At 41.1% G+C, this 21,145-nt stretch overlaps 1 protein-coding gene across 1 annotated transcript; it reads right to left on the bottom strand.

Annotated features, from left to right (window-relative positions):
* Window positions 1–17,033: 17,033 nt before the first annotated feature.
* rxfp3.2b (relaxin family peptide receptor 3.2b) lies at window positions 17,034–20,175 on the bottom strand. Its single transcript, XM_074668422.1, has one exon. It carries the CDS (start codon window positions 20,049–20,051, stop codon window positions 18,819–18,821), a length of 1,233 nt encoding a protein of 410 aa, XP_074524523.1. The 5' UTR covers window positions 20,052–20,175; the 3' UTR covers window positions 17,034–18,818.
* Between the last annotated feature and the right edge of the window lie 970 nt (window positions 20,176–21,145).

The following is a 21,145-nucleotide window of genomic DNA, read 5'->3' as shown; positions in this document are numbered from 1 at the left end:
GGGTGCCTTGAGAGGAGCCGAGCAGGTACAGCGTAATGTCACATGCACCAGAGCAAAGCCAATCGAGACGCGAGCTGACTCAGCTGACCGACCAAAGAAGAAGTAAGAAATCTATCTCTAATACTTTGGTGACTTTACTCACCACCAATTCTCAAGAGAGACATCTTGTGCGATCTGTCTTTTGTTATCATCAAGTATTCATTCATTCATTTTCCAAACCACTTATCCTGTTCAGGGTTCCAGGTGGTTGGAGCCTATCCCAACCTACCCCACCCTGGACTGGTCGCCAGTCAATCGCAGGGCTTAAGTTTTTGGTTGGAAAGAAAACCTGCAGCCTCTTGGCCCTCCATGGTATGAGTTTGAGATCCCTGCTTTAGATGATATATCCAGCCTTTTGTGTAGTTCTAGTTCCCTGTGTTACAACTTTCCTGCTTTCGCCTTCGTTCCTGATCTTTTCCTCTGACCTTTTGTACTTACGCCCTTGATGATTGACCTATTGTGTACAGAACCTGTTTTGACTGAAGACCACACTTTTAAAAACGCCAATCCTCTTTGTAGCCTGATTACACACTCTGAGCCTGTCAATTGGTGCCCATCGATGACCAACTTAGATAAAGAAGACCAAATAAGGGATAAACAGCAGGCTTCCAAAACAGCCCAATAAAGAGTTTGAGTTTGATTCATCTTTGTTACATTATCTAAATTTTATGAACAGAACAGCCATCGAGTAGCATTTAACAATGCTAATAATACAGCTTGATATTTTGTTAAGAATAAAATAAAATGTGTTGAAAATAAAGATATCACTTATCAACAGTGATGCAATTTGCCAGACATGTTTAACAGCAAGAGGAAAGGAGAAATCTGGGCAGCATGATTTTGTTTGAATTTATACTTGTTGTTGGAAAGAAGTAATTCAAAAATATCTTTCCTGTCAGGATGGGGCTGCTGCTTTTGTTTGTGTTCAGCTCAGCCTCTGAGGGGCATCCACTTCTATCTGCTATTTCCCACCAGTCCCTCCTTTTATCTGTGTGTCCAAAAATCGGCACTTGGAACATTTTAAAACCCAGGTGGATGCATCCAAATGTACCCAACAAGGTGATGTTTAGGTGCATTTTACAACTGGCTCCATACTGTTTTTTTTTTTTTTTAATTAATTTATGTTTCAGTTTCTTTCATCTGTAGAAGGGTGTTACAGGTTTATATAAGTTTACATTGTTTGAACAGTGTACATATGTTTAAAATGTTTATTTTCAGGTTGTGAAAGATTCATTCACTAAGGCTTTTCATCCAACTGCATGTTTTACACCTCATGTGGTGCAAAGGACTGAAGCCAAGGCTTTCTTTAACAAGGATTTGAAACATTCAACGGTGGAAGTAGATTTTATTGAAGCTGTTCAACAGGTTATAAATAGGTTTTGGAGCAACATGCTGCTGTCCAGGCCTCTTTCAAAAAGAACTTGCTTCATACAGCAAGACAATGCCAACCCAACCCAGAGCGGCTTAGGAGTAGTGGAGTCAGGGTGCTGGAATTGCCTGCCATCAGTAGAGACCATGAACTTTGCAGCAGCTGAAAACCTATTCCTAACGAGAGTGGCACCCTTTTACTTTTGCTTTTAAAACTCCAGAAACTGGCTTCCTTGGTGTAAGCAGGGTACTGTTAAAAGAAGGCTTCATGCAACACAATGCTAAAGACTGACTTGTCCCAAACTTTTCAAAGTATGCTGCTTTTGCTATATTTAAAAGGAGTATATGATATTTGTAAGAAAATAAGACGTTTTAGTGTGGTATGTTTCCATGCACATGTATTAAAGGTCCCATATTATGCAAAAATCACTTTATTAAGTCTTTTAGTGAAATTTGTGGGTCTTTGGCTTTCCTCCTAGCCCACAAAATTTGATATTGATTAACAAAACCTGTACTCAGTAGTGCTTGTGAATGTAAAATCCTGACCTAAAACGAGCTGTTTGGTTTTTGGGATTGGACAACGTCAGCAATTCTTTTTTTTGATCAACCAGGAGCAAGTCTGACCTGATTGGTCCACTGGAGCAGATACCCCTAAATCCCCTCCCCAACCACTCCCCCTCCCTCCCAATCACTGCCATCACTGCTCTGTTTTTAGCACACAGCATCATAGTTCCATGCACAAGCTTCCCATCTCGGAAGAAGACAAGACTAAGTGGCTAAAGTTCATTAATCAAGGAAATGTGCCAGCTACACTCAGTAAAACTGTGCATGTGTGTGGTAGTCACTTCACGGCCGACTGCTTTTACAACTTTGGACAGTACAACAGAGAGCTAGCGAATAGACTGGTCCTGAATCCAGGCGCATTACCAACCATCCACCAACAAACCTTGGACCCTGGAAATGTGAGTATTTTAAATGCTGTGTGCTGTGGAGCAGATGTAAGAGCTTTTCCTCAGTGTCCCCCCTGTCTCTGTGTTGGCTTCAGGATGCTAACTGTAGCTGCGGTTAGCCTGTTGTTTTAGCCTGTAATGTTACGGTAAACAAGCTTCGCTGTTTTGTAACCATTGTGCACTTAGAGCTTGTGGTGCCGCTCTCAGTGACGCAGAAGAGTGAGGTGGTATCAGTGGTGGCTCATTTACATATGAAGGTCACACCCACTAAATCAGACCATTCTGAACAGAGGGGCTATGAGAGCCTGGAAACAATGCTGCTGTGCTTGATTTAATGGCTTTTTGGACCAAAACATGTTACCACCATTTCATGAGGACATCAATGATCCATATTAAACTGCAGAAAAGGAGCATAATATGGGACCTTTAAGTAAACTTTGGCTTCAAAGCATGGGTGGATAAAAATAACAAACAATATGTATAGTTTCATCAATTTAGTGTTACAACATTTATGGAAATGGGTTTGCTACAAACTGTTGACAAGAAGCGCCATTCTAATTGACAGCATCTCAGTAAAAGAGCACCGTCCCTGGTTTATCTCAGTCAATGTAAAAGTCATTTTCCCTTCCAGAAACTGTCTTTCATCCATCTCACGTGAGAGCCTGAGATCTCCCCAGCTAACAGAGAGCACAACTCTGCCCAGCTCAGTCAGCTGATCTGATTCTTCTCAGTGACTGAAGATGAAACCAAACACTCACATCATGCAGTCTCAGCACGCTGTGAAGTCTCTCTGTAGAGATAAGGAACCCACAGCATGAGGAGACTGAGTCAACTCCATGTGCCCACATGAAATCACTAAGCTCTGTTTTCAATCCTCCTGAAACTTTTCAGTGTGTTTTTCAGATGTGTCTGAAAATGTCAAACTTTCTTTTTTTTGCTTTATATGTATTTTTCCTTACGTTTGTGACCTTGTTGCTGCCTCTGCTCTGCCTCATGATAAGGGCACAAGTATCTACTAGACTTGAATCCTGGAGCTGACAGTAACTGCAGCATTAAGATGGCTGTAAATAAACATCTCAACTTTGATGCAACTACTTTGAAAAATTTTGCTACTTGCAGCCTCACCCTCTCCACAAGAACTCAGTAATAGACAGATAGATGGATTGATCTGTACCCATGAATACCCCAAGCAAAGCTGAGTGCAATACAGATAAAGAAAATCTGACCTACATTTCCTTGCTGTCAGTCTCTGGGGGAATGTGGCTTCTAATCTCTCTCTATTTAAGGATCTCAGAGGAAAACTCACACAGAGGTGTCTGTCTTCTTATAAAAGATAAAAACAGGTGTGAGGGCATAGGTTAGGAAGCGCAATTTCATCTGGTCCAGCAGAAATTGAAAGACGGTGAATTTTTCTTGCTGTTGGATTCACAGCTATTTCTTGTGGTGGAAGCTGATTGATCTAGAAAAATTGCTTTATAAACTTCATCCCTATACAGCCCAGTTTTACAATTTGTCACTGTGGAACGGTCTGTTGGAAAGCGTTTCCAAAGGTTTGTAATGGTCACACACTGCACACTTATTTTCAAAGTAAAAAAAGCCGTTCTCTCACAAAGATTGAAAAAAATCCACAAGGACAGACCCTACAGCTCGCTGCCTGAGATGATGAGCACAACCACTCATAAACCTCAATATCCTGTCAAAGCCTCACTTCAACTGGCTGCTCTAATATAATCAGACTGAAAGAGAAGTGAACATGCATTTACATTTACAGTGGGGAAAATAAGTATTGAACGCATCAACTTTTTTCTCATTACATTTATTTCCAAAGCTGCAATTCAAACAAATTTTCTACCAGACATTGGTATCAACTCAAACAATCCACAAATAAAAAGAAATCACAACGTTCAGGTCCAGAAATCATGATTATGTGGAATTAAGTACGATAACACAGGAAAAAAGAATGGAGCACACCATGGAAAGGCTGTATACTTTGGCAAGGAAATGCACCATACCACCTGAAATCTGTCAGTAATTATTACTTGAACTTCCAATCAGTGCAAACCAACATCAGCTGGGCGAGATCAAATTGATGGTCCTATAAAAAAAGGTTGTTTTTTCACCAAGCAGTTAAATACGACACACCTCATGATGGGTAAAGGCAAAGAGCTCTCTGAAGACATTCACAACCTGATTGTTGCTCAGCATCAGAATGGAACTGGTTACAGATTTATATCAAAGCACCTGAATATTCCAGTCAGCACCATTGGAGCCATTATTCACAAGTGGAAGAAGCACCACCTTACCATCAACAGGCCACGCACAGGAGCTCCTTGAAGATTTCTGACCAGGGAGTCAGAAAGATAGTCAGAGGAGTACTCAACGAGCCAAGGACCACCCTAAAAGTGCTCCAGAAAGACTGGGAGGCAGCAGGCACAATTGTTACAGAGAAAACAATAGGCAATGCACTCCACCCCCCCTGGCCTCTATGGACGCTCAGCTCACAAGACTCCATTCCTCAAGAAAAGACATGTTGAAGCTGGTTTAAAGTTTGCTGAACAGCATCTTGACAAGCCTGTAGAATACTGGGAGAATGTTGTCTAGTCAGATGAGACCAAAACTGAACTTCTCTGCTATCATACTACATACCATGTTTGGAGGAGAAATGGCACTGCACACCACTCAAAAAACACTAAACCAACAGTGAAGTTTGGAGGTGGAAGCATCATGGCATGGGGCTGTTTCTCATCACATGGTGTTGGCAAACTTCATATAACTGATGGAGCAATGAATGGAGCCATGTATGGGGGAATTCTTGATATGAATCTGCTGCCATCCACCAGGATTATGAAGAATCATCAATTGAATCTTCGGATTCATCATTCAATCATCTTTGGAAATAAATGTGATAAGGAAAAAGTTGACGCGTTCAATACTTATTTTCCCCACTGTATGTACATGTAATCTGTCAGTTACAGGCTTTCACTCTGAGCATTTTCTTTTCCTGAATACACAAAACTCTGATCAAGCTGGTAAGTAGGTCAACGTCTTTTGACAGGTTGTTGACAATGGGACACAGGGGATTGAAAATAACCTTCAAATGTTCAGTCTGTCTGCTTATACAACAGGTAAAAGACAGTGTTTTCACCTCGAAATGTTTGCTTCCTTGAAGTTGGACCTTGAATTTCAGTCCATTCTGACAACATCAGAATGGACTGAACATTTCATTGAGAAGCGTTGTGAAATAACATCACAATACAGCAGAGGCACATTTACATATCAGTTAAATGAGAAATGCATCTTTTCGTTGGCTTCAATGTAATAAAATGACAAGGCTGAAACTGAAGTTGCTACAACTTCATTTGCAGAAAAAAAGGTTGCAGCTTTTAAAATCCTTTGTCCCAGTAGATTGAGTGTAACACTATTTGTTCTCTTCTCTACTGATTCAAGTTTGTGTGGGTTTTTTTAATGAATTGAAGCACTTAGGGCTGTTTTGGAGGCTGTGTACCTTTTAAAATGTCCAACATCCAGCTATGCAGCAACAGCACCTGCTTCCCAATTTGCAAATGAAAGAAAAGCAGCTAGATCACTGTACTGTTCTTTCTTTGTGAGGGTAGAGTAACCCATAATGTGTATAGATTATGGGCATTTTGCAAGACGATGATAATGACGATGATGATGATGATGATGATGATGATGATGATGATGATGATGAAGATGACAGGTTGGCAGTTACTGTTTTGATTGAACATTTACAGCAGCGGCAAAGGCATTGCCTTGGTGATTGTGGGCTCTGGACCATTTTTTAAACATGTGACAAAATAATGATAATAATGATTAAAATAATGCTCTCACCGTGAGTGTTAAGTTAACTGAGAGTCTGCAACCATTCCAGGAGAAAAATGGTAAATGGGCTGCACTTACATTGTGTCTCTCATCACCCAGCAACTCAAGGTACTTTAAGTTGGAGGACAGCCTTTCACACGGACAAATGCAACTACTCATGAAGGGCTAAGTGCTATCCTCAAATAATTAATTCAAATCTATTCACATGCCAAAGCCAAAGTTTTGGATTCAAGGCTGCTCAAGAAAAGACTCAGAATATGAACACTGTTCAGAAATGCTGTAGATAAGGGGCAAGATTGTTGTTTCCAGGAAGAGACCAGAATCTGTTTGCAGTCCAAACGTTTTGTCCATTCACGGTTCTGGGTGCTTTAGATAAGAGCAGAAAATAGTCAGATCCTGAGGGGGAATTTACTGACAACGGACGTAGTCTTGACTGACTCGGCAGTGCAGAAGCAGTGAATTAACAAGATGAGTCATGTTTGTTTCCAGCAGTGGCGATTTCTCTAAGACTGCAAGGGAAGTTCAGCTTCCCCTAAAATGTCCCCCAAAAAGTGGTGATATGTACTGCTGTGTGTACATTTCATTGACTAAATATGAGCTAGAATTCCTTCATCTTTTGTTCAGAATCAGCTCCTATCACAGGTAACTGGCTGGACCTCCTTCTCATTCATCCCCGCAGCGTCTCAACGCTTTAACACAGTCGGACGCTGAGCGTCTTCTGACTTCAGCGGGGAAGCGTAGAGTGGGTTGTTCCACTGTGGAAACTGGATGGTAATTGGATAAATGCGGGGCTTTGTCCCGCCCATCAGACGCTGAGCGTCTCTGGGGGTCTATGAGGCAGTGGGCTGGCCTGGACGCTGGGCTTCTGCATAATAATTGGATGATCTCGTGGTGGGCGGCGTGTAAGCAGGATGCAGAAAGCCGCAGCTGGTAAACAATAGCGCGACGCCGTAGCAGCTTACCCCGCTAATAAATCCAACAAACAAGAAAACGGGACACAGTAACTAAAGAGCACGGATGGAAGACATGAAGCATTTCGTCCCCTCTGTGATTTTCATGTAACTCTCTGTTACAAAGTGTAATCAAGCTTCGTTTCAGAGAAGTCTGTGTGCCGCCAGGAGAAATGCAGCCGCTGTCGGGGTAAGTGACGATTCTTTTGACCAATCAACCGTCCGCAGTGTGTTGCTCCACCTCCCGAGAGCGGATCAGTTCAGTCTGGCACCCATACGAAAGGGTCCCAAAAAAGTGGGACGGCTCGTCTCGGTTTTTAGGGATCCGTCCCGGGATGAGTCTGTGGAAATGCCGCTAAAAGCGCACCGTACCGAGACGAACCGACCCAGACTGCTTGGTGGAAACGCGGCTTTAGACCCGCAACACAGTGGGCCAAGGCCGTTTAAGCAGTCTAGCTCTGCTGGCCATTGACAGAACGCTGGTAAAATCCCTGGAAGAAAACACCTGGTTGGTACGACAGGCTCACAGATCATTTTCTTGAAAAGGAACGGAGGGTAGAATTTGCGCTTTAATAAACAAACAAATTTTATGATGTAGGCCGGAAAAAAATGAGCTTCCCTTCCTTGACTGACCAGCAGCCACCACTGGTTTCCAGAGTCTATCAAATATATTCCATCATATGAGTACATACAGTGTTTTTTTTTAAGTAGAGCAGATTGTTTCTTGATTGAAAATGTGTGATGCCAATGCTATTAGCCCATTAATGGTTTACGGACTCTTATACTTGGACAGAGATGTTATGCTAGCTGTATGTGTAGTTGTTTGACCAATCTGCAGCACTGTGCATTTGAATAGATGCTTTTTTAAACTTTTATAAATAGTGTCTTTTGTGCAGTGATATAGATGCTGGTTCACAGTTTTTTTGCACAGAAGCTCTTTTTGCATACACTTGATTTACTGCCAAAAAGATACCACTTATATTTGTTTTGTAAATGTGCTCATGTCACACTACCTAGTTTATGTCATTTCCATCTTTACCTTGACTTTATTTGTTATTCACGCACAAGAATAATTTAATTTGCAAAGGATGTAAACACATCATAAAGTGCTAATCTGTAGCAGATTCAGTTTTTCATTGTTTTTTTTTATATTCAAGTGGAATATCAGTATGCTAATGCATGAAGGGCTAAACACAAACTACTGATGAGATAGGGGACATGCTGAATCAGTGGCTCACCATAGATACAACAAAAACCCTTAAGGGGACATGGAAGACAGTGTCAAGTTTCGTTAAATATTTAGAGAGTAAGAAGAATATTTGTGTCAGGACTGGTGTTGTGGATTGGCCCTGTAATGATCCCACACATCCATCAACTGAACCATAGTGAAAAGTGGGCAAATTAAATTTCCTTTCTCATGGTCAACATCTGTTTGTTTTTCATGACGTCAGTGAAAAACTGTCAGAATGTGTGGATAAATAAAATGCTTCTGCTATGTGTGACAACCATCCCTCCATGCACATTAAGTCAATCTACACTTATCCTACCTGTCTTTTCAGCTCAGCCAGGACTGTGTGATAACAGTAGCAGCAGACACAGGTGACAGGACCTGATTCATCTGGCTTTGTGCGTCCAAAGCTTTCTTTGTCCTGACCCAGGCCTCATTACGCAGAAAAGATAAAGCTTGAAACACTGGATGGTATTTTAGTTCATTATGTTTCTCTTGTCTGGGACAGGTCATCATCTAAAGGGAAAGGTCAGTAAGGCCGCAGGAGCCAATGAGGTGGAGATCATTCCCAAAGCCGTTGCAAGTAAACAAAAGGATTTTAGTGCAAAGACCTTAGGTCATTAAAATGTTTCCCATTTTCTACGGTACTCCGGTCAATCTTTCAAGTCTTCTTATCTTTAGCTGTTTTGAGCATTATGATTTAGTTTTTAGGAACATGTATGACAGATGGGGTGGGTCATGACGATCTTGTGATAAACAAGTAACTTCATTTCCAACATCAATACAGTTCCCCCTCAGGATATAGTTAAAACTGACTATAAGAGACTTTTTCCAGCCACAGCACCCTTTTGTGTCAATAAAAACATACACAGTTCTTCACAAGTGGTATCAGAGCTCCTAAAAAAATCCCAAACAAACTGAAGAGGTTCATAAAAAAGGCTACAGAAACTTTTCAGCCTGCTTCTGTAACGTACAATGTCAACTTCCTTCTTTGTTGGGTTTTTTCCACACTGCATGGCTCCTGAACACCTTCACCTTGCTCAGCCTTCTGCACTGAACTGTCTCTGTTCTTCCCTCCGCACACAGGTCACAGCTGCCAGCAATCACTGCACCCTTACTCATCCTCCTCCTGCTGAGTCACACACACTTCCTCTGACAGTCAAGAGCTGTGTCTCAAACAGGATACTTCTGTTAGGACACTTACATGAAGTACACTTTGTACTCTCTACTTACCAGAGCGGTGCACAGATTTTTACGGTGCTGTGTCGAGGTGCTGAAGCCGAAAGTGTTACAACCATACCCGGTCTCCCCTATATATTGGTGGGATGTGTAAGTTGGAATTATTATTATCCAAACTGAATCTTGTAACTGCTACCAGTGGTTGTTTCCTTGATAAAAAAGAGTTACTCCTGGATAACTTCTAATAAATAAATAAATAAATAAATAAATACATAAATAAATAAAACAAGGAACCACTCTTTTGAATGGCTCTTTAAAAGAAAAGGCTCCTCAAGACCTGTCTCCCTTCAAAGAGCCATGAATCTCATCTCAATGGACTCTTTTTGTCAAGAACAGCAACTCCCTGTGTTGAATCCCTCCCTCGGCATCAATTCACATCATCTTTCATTTGTCTTAAACAAAGTTGCCACAAAAATGTAAACTATGTTTCGTGACTCAGGCTGAGAGATTTGGATATCAAAGTCTCAACATGGCTGCTTTAAATAAAAGTACTACCAAATAATTATCTTTTGATGTATGGTATTCAACAGGATTTCTTGCAAATTCAAGAACAGACAATGAAATAACACATGAATCCCTGTAGGAGGTGCCAGAATGATGGGGCTTTATTTGCACTTGAAAGATGCAATGCCATCTGTTTACCTCTTGCTATATTGATAGATAGATAAATAAATAAAAGGGAAAAAACAGACCCCAATAATGCTATTTGTGTGCTGACAGAGCTCCAGTTGTTCATGAATGAGTTCACCACATCTGAAAATCCTGTATTCATCTGATCTTTCCCATGAACCTGAAGTGTTTTGTTGTATCGCTTTTTTTTTTAGACCAATTTTTTTTTTTCTCTCATGTGTAACATTTTAAGCATCTTTGTCCGTGAAAAGATGATGCAAAAAGAAACTTGCCTGGCCTTTCAACCCCTACATGTCCTCCTTGTTAGTTGCTCTACACATATTGACATTCGTTTTAGCCACAGGTGGTGTCTTTCAGGAGCTTTTGATGGTGGCAACATGGCATTCACACACTATGTGTCTCTCCTGCTTCTAAATAATCCCATCCGGTGTGGAAAAAGTCAACTGTATCTCTGTCAAGCCCACGCTTGTGTACCACTAATGAGGGACAATTAAATATTCTAAAGAGGCAAGCGTTGTTAGACCCTTATTTGGCCTGAGAGAAAGGTCAACTTCAAGGGTGTTATGCAACCTTCTACAACCACCTCCTGTCCCAGGGGAAATTAAAGTGAGTATTGATCAAACAGCCAGTGGTGAAGGGCAGTGCATGATGATAAGTCAATTAGCTTTTACACAATTAAGTCTTTCTACTCATGTTGTAGCTGTGCTGTGTGTTTCAGACTTGTTTAAATCAAATACAACCTGTTAGAAGAGGAAAGGAACAAGGCTCTCTGGACGACCTTTTTAGTAGTTTGAGCTCAGTTGAACTCATATGACAGAGAAAGGAAGAGCTCTTTTCTTCAGGTGGAAAACAACGTCTTAGGCTCTGGCCTCTTTTGGGCCTCTGCTAGAAAAACAACGAATAAAAACAGTATGTCTCTGCATCTACCAGGTCTATTTGAATCATTCTGGTGTCATTATAAGGGGAACACTTGTGAAAATTTGTTCAGAGGTGTCAGTATTGGTATCTGTGTTACTGGTTTAAAGTGATAACTCAAGTGTGATTTAAATGAACAGAAGTTTGGTGGAAGCATGACTTGACGGCATTTGTAGCTAAGTTTCTCCAGTGATGTGTGGTATGACAATTTTAAGAGTTTTGTTTTGACTTTTGTTGAAGAGCAACTTCAAAGTCCTCCCCCCATTGATTATGGGATTATGAATTATTTTTTTAATTGTACAGGATAAACAGGAAAAACTCTTATACACCTCTAGGACAAAATCAGCAAAGTCACTTGGTATGCTGTCTGTCCACAGAGGTGCAAAAATGATCACAAACCTAACGTGTTATTAGGGTGTGTCTGACCATATTTTGCTAGCCCAAAAGTGAACAATCTTTGCTAAGAGAGGAAGCAAAGAGATTATATCAAGTCCCTTGATTACCCAAAGGTGTGTTTTGGGTTTAAAAAGAATCAAACCAATCACTGGGTCTGTTTCCTTTCCTTTAAGACTCATGTATGCCTACAGGCAGGTGTGTTGGTATCTGGACAGCCTCTCCTCCAAAGCAGACGAAAAAAAACTGGCATGTCCAACTTTTCTCTATCTACTGTTTGCTCTAAAATGACTTCCAAAACTAAGTCAAGTACAAGAGGGTCAGCAGAGTAAAAATATCTGACAGAAATGTTTCTATGAAACATATTATCTGTGTCAGACATGCAAGAGAGGCAGGCTGTTTATCTGCTTTTACTTATTTTGTTTCCGGATCATATGGATGTAGTCTGTATTAAGTGCACAGCTGAAACTGTTTTGTCTGTTTTGTCTGTGGACATGATGATAGGTGGCACTTATTATATGTTTGAAGCAGTCGCGATTGCTCTAAGACTGCAAGCGTCTCAGCTCTTTAACACAGTCGGACGCGGGGCGTCTTCTGACTTCAGTGGGGAAAAGTAGAGTGGGTTGCTCCACTGTGGAAACTGGACAGTCATTGGATAAACGCTGGGCTTTGTCCCGCCCATTGGACGCTGAGCGTCTCTGGGGGTCTATGAGGCAGTGGGCTGGCCTGGACGATGGGCTTCTGCATGATGATTGGATGATCTGTCTGAGTCCGAATCCCTTTTTTATTGACAGTGAAATGAGCCAGTCAGCGATCTTAAAGTATAACCCTCCACCAGAGCATCTTCTGTAGAGAGGAGCTTCTCCTGTTCAAAGCAGCTCAAGTCTTAGACCCGCAACACAATGGGCCAAGGCCGTTTACGCAGTCTAGCTCTGCTGGCCATTGAGAGAGCACTGGTTTAATCCCTGGAAAAAAACACCTGGTTGGTACAACAGGGTCACAGATCATTTCTTGAAAAGGAACGGAGGGTAGAATTTACGTTTAAATAAACAAATTTATGATGTAGGCTGGAAAAAAATGAACTTCCCCTCCTTGACTGACCAGCTGCTGCCACTGGTTTGAAGGTTGTAAAAAAACAAGCCTCTCATTTCTTGTGTCAGCACAAGCTTATGGAAGATAACTATTGCTCTTAAAAAGAAGCAGGCTGTCTGATGTTTTAAGTGACATTTGAAGGGTTTGAAGAGTCAGAGGGTTGAAATTTGATGTAAAAGATTTTTTATTGGTGTCAATAAGTAAGAAAAGTCTCTTGTGCAACATTTTCTACCAGTCTTAAAATGAAAAAAGAACATTTTAATAGCCTACCCTCACCTGCAAATACTCAGTCATGTGTATCAATTTTGCTCCAAATCATTACAAAAAACAGTCTTTGTGGTGGTCAATATGAAGCTAACGATAAGCAAAGCACTTGGTATTAAAGGCAAAGAAAAAAAATGTAATTTTAAAGGGCAGTAACCTTGAGCAGAATAAGAGCCATCTGTGAACACTAGTCTGCTGTGACCCAAAGGGCAAATAATGTGTGAAAGAAGGAAGTTCACAGAGAGAGATGGATAAAAACAAGCAAACACACGGGTCACCAGGCAAAGGACAAGATGTACACATCAACAAAAATAACTGCAGGAAATACAAACTTACTGTAGCTTCCCAAATTCTATAAATATGGCAAATGTTAGCACTAACAGCTATAATCAGAAGTAATATGTTTTCAGCTTTTAAAAATGTAGTCACAATAGAAACTGTTATATATTCATAGATTATAACTTGTACAACCCCACTTCAAACAGATTTGACATATCCCTTTAATATTTGCACAGTTATTTTTTTCTTCTGATGAATTAGATTCAGGCAGGTTATACAGAGAGAAATCTAGGAGTGCTATATTTGAAGGGCAGACCAGGTTGCTCAAAGGAAAAAGTGTGAAAAGTAATTTTGTTTAGAGAGAAAAAAAAATCACATTTTCTGTCATCAGTGGCTGTCCAGGCAAGGCACATTGGTTATGAATAACACATAAATGCTCCACAGCTTTTTTCTGCATGTCACTGTACATTTTCACTTTAAGAGCCTGACATGCTGTGTTTTTATGCCGTCTGCACAGCTGTTGTTCAGGAAGCCCGCCTGAACAAGGCTAGTCCTGAGCTGTGGTCTTGGGGAATTACTGCCAGGCTTTACAGTATACATGCACTAAAGCCACTTACTGAGCAGGTACGGCTAATTACAAAGTGATCCTACACCGCTGAGACTGACAATAGACAGAAGAAGAAGAAAAAAATCCCCATGGTACGATGACAGTGGATTCTCATAACAGAAAAGCAATGATGTAAGGCTTAGTGGTTCAAATCCTCTCAGGTAATGCCACAGAGACTTTCTTCCATATGTTGGTTATACACTGAGCTCTTTGTGTTTGCAAAGTGGAGGGCCCAGCTCTCCTTCTGTGCTGGCAGTGCCCATTGCATAAACCTTAATATCTTGTCCTCCATTGTGACCTGCTAAGGGACTATGGATTTGAGGTTGATGTGAAATTAATTTCACACTTCTCTGCTCCTTTTGCAAATAAAACAAGATCCAAAAGTAGATTAAAAAAAGGGGAAATAGTGATAAATAAGCTTTTCTTTGATCAATCCAAATGATTGTATTGCGCTGCTTTTGTTTAGTTCTACATTTTCTTTGTCTTTGATTTTGTGCTTCTCTTTGTTGATTTACCTTATATTTTATGACTTGTGTCCTTGTATTGTTATGATGAATTACCCTCATGTTGCCCTTAGTGTTTATTAGTGATCCAAGTTTTTGTGCTGTATTCCTTGTGCATCTGAATTTATTTAGGATAGCCCCTTGAGATGCAGCATCTCATTTTCAAGGGATATTTCAACATAACAATTACAGTACACAACATAAAGTAAAATCATACAAGACAGACAGACCATACAAACTGCTCTTCATGAGATATACATTCGCACCCCTACATACCCCCCCCATCCCCGCCCAGCACTCAAGCGTGATCATAGTAAGGAAATAAGGGAAGGGAGGCGTCCAGGAGGCATCCTCACCAGATGCCTGAATCACCTCATCTAGCTCCTATCGATACGGACCGGTAAACGGACCAGTACTTATATAGCGCTTTTCTAGTCAGACCACTCAAAGAGCGTTACACTACTAGTCTTATTCTCCCAATCACACTACATTTGCACATTGATGGTAGAGGGATTTCTAAGGAGGAGCCATCAGTTTTAACTAACACATTCCTGCCCATTCATACACCACTGACCAACAGTGGGAGCAGTGGGGTTCAGAGTCTTGCTCAAAGACACTTTGGCCTTAACCCATCACCATTTAGTAATCTTTGCTCTGTTTTTGTGCTGTTTATTATTGGCGTATTTGACCATTTGATGACTGATTTCCACTTCAGAGGTATAGCGTCTGTAACAGAGCCGAGGCCGCCCCGATCTGTCTGTCAGTCTCATGCTCCATTTTCCCCCTCACTCCTGAAATACTTGAACTCCTCCACTTGGGGCAAAGACTCTCCGGACCTGGAGTGGGTAGTCCACGCTTCCCCTACTTAGAACCATGACTTCAGACTTAGAGGTGCTGATCTTCATCCCGGCTGCTTCACACTCGGCTGCAAACCGCCCCAGTGCGAGCTGGAGGTCAGTGCTCGATGAGACCAATAAGACCACATCATCTGCAAAAAGCAGAGATGGGATCCTAAGGCCCCTGAACCTGACTCCCTCCGTCTCTTGACTGCATCAAGAAATCCTGTCCATAAATGTAATGAACAAAATCGGTGACAAAGGGCAGCCCTGGTGGAGTCCAACCCTGACTGAGAACAAGCTTAACATACTGTTGGCAATATGGACTAAGCTCTCACTCCGGATACACAGAGACCAAACAGCCTGAAACAAATCTTGTAAAAATAGGTGGTCCATGGCCAAGGCGAGATTCGACCAACTGTCAGACTCTCCTCTCTTCCTTAATGAAAACAAAGCAACGAGGTAATGTATTTATTGACACTTATGTAATGCTACTGTTGAATTGTAACAACAATCAAACTTGGCGAGCTTAGTTTTGACTGTAGTTTAGGAGCTTTTTAATGCAACACACAGCCAGGTGCTCTGTGATGTCAGTGTGATGTCAATGTCCTAAAAATGTCCTGCCAGTCATCCACCAAGCAGAGTTAACGCAACCTCACTCTTCATTTTATTGATAGACTCACAAGTTTGAACAGACCACTGCAGAATAACTGCTGCATGTGGGTTTGAATGAACACTACCACCAACAGCCTAACCTGTGTTTGCCTGTTGTTTGGGTTTTAGCCTTTAGCCTGTGATCTATCATTCTCCAATTTAACTTTCTTCTGCTCTTGTGCCCCCTTTTTTTTTCAACAGCCCAGCTACAGTGTTTGCCGTAATGGTAATTTTGTAGTAATTACAAAATGAATCCAAATTGTTTTCAGCATAGAAAAACGCAGCTCTCTCTTCTCACTGCTAAAGCTAGTCAACCACTGTGGTGTTGTCAATCCGGTTCTGTCTGCCCCAATTGGGAAACTGAGAAATAGCATTTACAAATAACATATTTTGATGCTGATAATTTCAATTTAAGTTGTGGATTTTGACCAGGCATACATCTAGAAGAGAGACTTTTTCAAGATCACTTAGAAACTCCTCACTGTCCCTCTACGGGCCAATGTAAAAGTGCAATTCAACTATTGGATTGTGTTCATAGCAATGCTGTTTGTATCTAGAGATTATGAATAGAAGCCACAGAAAGACTTCCAAGAATGTCATTAAGTGTGAACCAACTAACACTTCAGAAAATCCCATTCATTGGTGTTTATAAATTACATGAAAATAAGCAACAGTGTTGGGGTGATGCTCTACAAAGGATGGACCTAGTTTTTATTAATTAAACCTTAAGTAATGTTTTACTCAAGATTCAAAATAAGTAAATATAAAGTGTTGTTAATTTGAGTTGATTCTCAGCCCATCAGATGAGGATGGAGGAACAACATCCCTCTATTTGTCACCAGTGTTGTCTTTCTGTACTTTTGTCAGTAGGATAATAACGCAGTGCAGCACTGATTTTGTTCATGATTGAATGGGTGTTCTGCTAACACAAGACAAGGAGATGAAATCTCATAATTGAAGAAGAGAGGAGGTAGTCTTTCATTGGAGGCTGTCTCTCTGTCAGGGTGTTTACACAAGCATTAATCTGTCTTGTTGTTTTTTTTCAGACTGAGAGGCTCAGCTGTCTAATTTATCCCCACATGTTTATGCATTTACTTACCTGCTTCTACTAAGCCTGGTCCGGTTTTTCCAAAAAGCTAAAATCAGGGGCGTATAGTTGAATCTTTGTTTAATTTACACTGTGTCAAACAAATTTATTTCTATAGAACGTCAAATCAACAAATGTCCTCCACAGAAATAATGATAATACGAACAGTTATGTTAGATACAGACATTTTCACAGATCACATTTACATTGGTTGTAGAGAGTTGTGTCATATTTATTTATACAAAAATGTTTTACTGAAAAAAGAGATGAAGCTTGTTGGCATCCTTAAAGAGCCCATAGAGGAAAACGTGACCTCTTCAAAAGATTAATGTGGTTGCTAATGTATTTCTCATGCTGTTTTACCCCACCTGTCTACAACAATAGGGAAATAGCATGGATACATATGTCTGATGTGTTTGTGTATACAGTTTTAGGGAAACTGGACAGAAAGAAAAAATAACTTCTAAGAAAATAAATCTTATTTGAATCTTTCAAGGCTAAGTGCTCCTCAAGGACTGGATATTGAATTCACAACAACCTACCCTCAAAGTGAAGCATTTAAAGCTGTGTCATGTTTACTTCCTCAAAAAAGACATGAAAGAGGTATAAATCTTGTGCCATGCATTGATTTTACCCTGTTTAATGTCAGGCATATACCTTCTCAAAACATGTTTCCTTTGGCGGGGTTGTTGTACAGTGCTTAACCTGGCCATTTCTCAGTTAATCAAACAATTAAGTCAAAGTATCACTGATACTGCATTTTCCCACTGAGTTTCACTGTACAATACAATGTACACAAATGCACCATAGAGTCGACACAAAAACAGCAACACATCAGGAACTTCTGGATCCCTTATCTTCTATTCTTCATACTCTTTTAAACATATTCATTAGCGATAGATCGATTATCGGGGCCGACATTTGGCTTTTTGGGGCATATCGGTATCGGCCTTTTTTTAATCCGATGGCCGATATGAAACCCTTTCTGAAACCCACAAAACTGTGTTGTTTTAATTCTAATGCTTCTCTGCACAGAATTTCTCCCTGTCTACACTATGGAAGCCCTATATGGTCAAAACATTTAAAACCAGTCATGTAAAACCAAACATGAAATTAATTCAACTGCATTACATGCCAGTTAAGGGCAGCACAAACTCAATTCAGTCCAGTTTTATTGCAGTTACATAGAAATTTTTGTAACTTTATTTACTGTAGAAAACTTTAGCTATTTTCTTTTTTTTTTAGTTTTAAGTTAACTTTATAAAACATACTGCTAAGCATGGGAGCTGTTTAATAAACATATGCTTGAAGGCATTTTATAGTTAAGAGTTGGAGTTTGTATTGTTCAAAATTTTTATGCCAGTATTTTCTCTTTGACTGCAAATGAATATCGGCTTCAAATATCGGTTATTGGCCTCCATCCCCTTCTAATAATCAGTATCGGTATAGGCCCCAAAAAATCCATATCGGTCTATCTCTAATATTCATCATGGTTCATTCTTTTTTCTATCAAAGTAGTTATCTCTTCAATGATCAATCAGACAGTTTCATTCATGAGACCCAATTCAAATCCAGATGAGGTCGTATAAGTGATACAGGAGGATGAATCTCATTGTCACTGGTATTTTTTTAATCATTTCCAGAGAGCAGTGCTGTAACATGTCATAAGCTCAAAGTAATGAAGAGCCAGTGTTCAGTAAGAGAGAGTCCATGTGAAACAAGCCAACATATTTAAAGCAGAGTGAATCTTGGATCATGCAGTGAAAATGGGGTAAATCCCTCTTGGTAGTCAATTATGAAAATGTTGTTTCCAAAAAGCCAAAACACGATCTGAGATTTGCTGTTGACAGGGGAGGAGTGAATGCATCATCAAGTTGTAAATCCAGGTCGGTCGTGCTTTGTGAAGGGTTGGGATTGAGTCATTATCTCCTCCTGTCCAACTCAAACATCCATCTGAACGAGCACCAGAACAGGTGGTGCCTCAGCCACTTTGGCTTTGCGGCGCAGCAGATGAGTCAGGCGTCTATAGGATGGTGTGGCGTGAAGGAGAATCTCCTTTAAACCTGCCCTGAACTCCCGGCGGATCAGGCAGTATAACACAGGGTTGAGGCAGCTGTTGGTGTGAGCCAAGCACACTGTCAGAGGGAAGGCGTAGGCCTGTGTGTTATAGAAAGCTTTACTGAAGGGCACCAGGTCAAACTTTATGAGCACTCCCCACAGGGTCAAGGCCTGGTTAGGAAGCCAGCACAGGAAGAACGACAGAACCACAATGGCGATGGATTTGGTCACTTTGGAGCGACGACTGTGCCGGTTTTGCTCCACCTCTGGACCCCCTGCGCCTGTGATGTGTCTGCTGAGGATGAAACGCAGCAGCAGCAGGTAGCACACAGAGATTATGATCAGAGGAATGAGGAACCCCAGGAGGACTTTTTGCAGCTGGTAAAGACCCAGAAGAAGTTGTGGATCCCAGCTGCCTGAGTCTGGGAAGCGCACCAAACAGAGCTCTTCATCTGACACCTGGACACTGGTGGAGTAGATAGCATGAGGCAGAGTGGCCAGAAGAGAAACAGCCCAGATCCCCAGGCTCGTCCATTTGGCTCTGGTAGCTGCTGCCCTACGGCTGTGCATCTTCAGGGCAGAGGAGATGGAGTAATAACGTGCCATGCTCATGGCTGTGAGGAAGAAGACACTAGCGTACATGTTCATGGTGGTGACAGAGCTGATGATTTTACACATCACACGTCCAAATGGCCAGCGGAAGTCTAGGGCTGTGTCCACCGCCCAGAAAGGTAAGGTCAGCACAAACTGAAGGTCGGTGATAGCCAGTCCCATCACAAAGCAATTGATAGATGATTGCTTCTGCCTATAACGTGAGTGTAAAAGATACAGAGCCAGAGAGTTTCCCACAAGCCCCAGTGCACAGACTATGGCGTACACACATGCTATCATCACACGCACCACCAGACTGGAGCTGTCCCCCTGAAATTCCATGATAGAGTCCCTGGTGAGCAGCTGTAGCCAGCAGTGCAGCGAGAGGTTGCTGGTGGTTCCTCCGCTGCAGTTTCCAGCATTTTCCTCCAGTAAAATATTCTGCTCACAAGGTTCTGGAGCTGAGATTTGAACTCCAGTCTCATTCAGCTGCACGGCTGGACCCTCCTGCTCACACAGCATCATGAAAAGAAAAGTTAAAACTGCTATATCTTACCAAAAAGACAACAGAATAAAGTTAGTGACGATGGCATTTCCCCTCATTTCCTTATGCCAGGTTATTTCCCACAGTATTAGAGATCCAATCATCTTCCCCTCCCTCCACGATTACTCACAGCGCTGCGCGCCACGTCCGTTTATATGTTTCACGTGAACGCGCAGAGCTCAGTCGCGCGGTCGACGCTTCTCTCCTCTCCAGCCTGATGATTGGACCAGAGCAAATTCACTCTCTGATAGCTGCAGTCACATCAAAGTATCCAAGCATGTCAGTCAGGGATGACGTTTAATTTATTTTGTCACCTTCGAGATAATCGTGTTTGTGCTGCGCTGAGTTTAAGAGGCTTTTAAGGGCTTGGAGACAACGGTGCGAGTAAATTACGCAACGGTGTGGGGAGAACGCCTGTGTTGAACTTGCATATTTGCTCATACCTGTGTTTGATTTTGACGCTGTGCATACTGTATCACACCTGATAGGAAAGTGGCAGGGGATGATCAAGGACACAGGGCGCTCATATTGTGCTCTGGCTAAATTAATGACATAAAGTTACCTTATGATATAATCTTGACGCAAGCAACAAGTTCAACTTTATTTTTCTAAAGCAAATTTATTAGCATCTTTGTGACTGGCGAAGACAGGGGGAAAACGTCCATCTGCACAAGGGAACAAGTTTGATTAATAAAAATAAAAAAAATATGGTCAATATATCAATGAAATAATAACTACAAAATAACTGCAATTACTTGTATTTGATCTAGTGAAAAGACATTTTCAGAAACACTGCAGATAATATTTGATTTGGAATAATTCTGGAGTGAAACATCCAATGAATTCTTCATTTTCTCCACTTTTACACTCATATTCACACTTGATGCACTTCAACATGCTTGTTAAAATCACTCTGCGACACTTTGACCACTCAGTGGATGTTTTGTCAATAATACCTTGATCTACAGCCTTTTCTTTTATTCATTTCATTTCTATCAATACTTTATATGATATGCAGAATTCTGACAGTTTTGTCTCTGAAACACTTTTTTTTTTTTTAAAGAAAAAAGAACCC

Source organism: Halichoeres trimaculatus, unplaced genomic scaffold (genome assembly GCF_033239565.1).
Source record: "Halichoeres trimaculatus isolate MK-OKI-2021-1 unplaced genomic scaffold, fHalTri1.1 fHalTri1_scaffold_4, whole genome shotgun sequence".
In the NCBI taxonomy this organism is placed as follows: Eukaryota; Metazoa; Chordata; class Actinopteri; order Labriformes; family Labridae; genus Halichoeres; species Halichoeres trimaculatus.
This window is presented reverse-complemented; position numbering and strand designations above follow the sequence as displayed.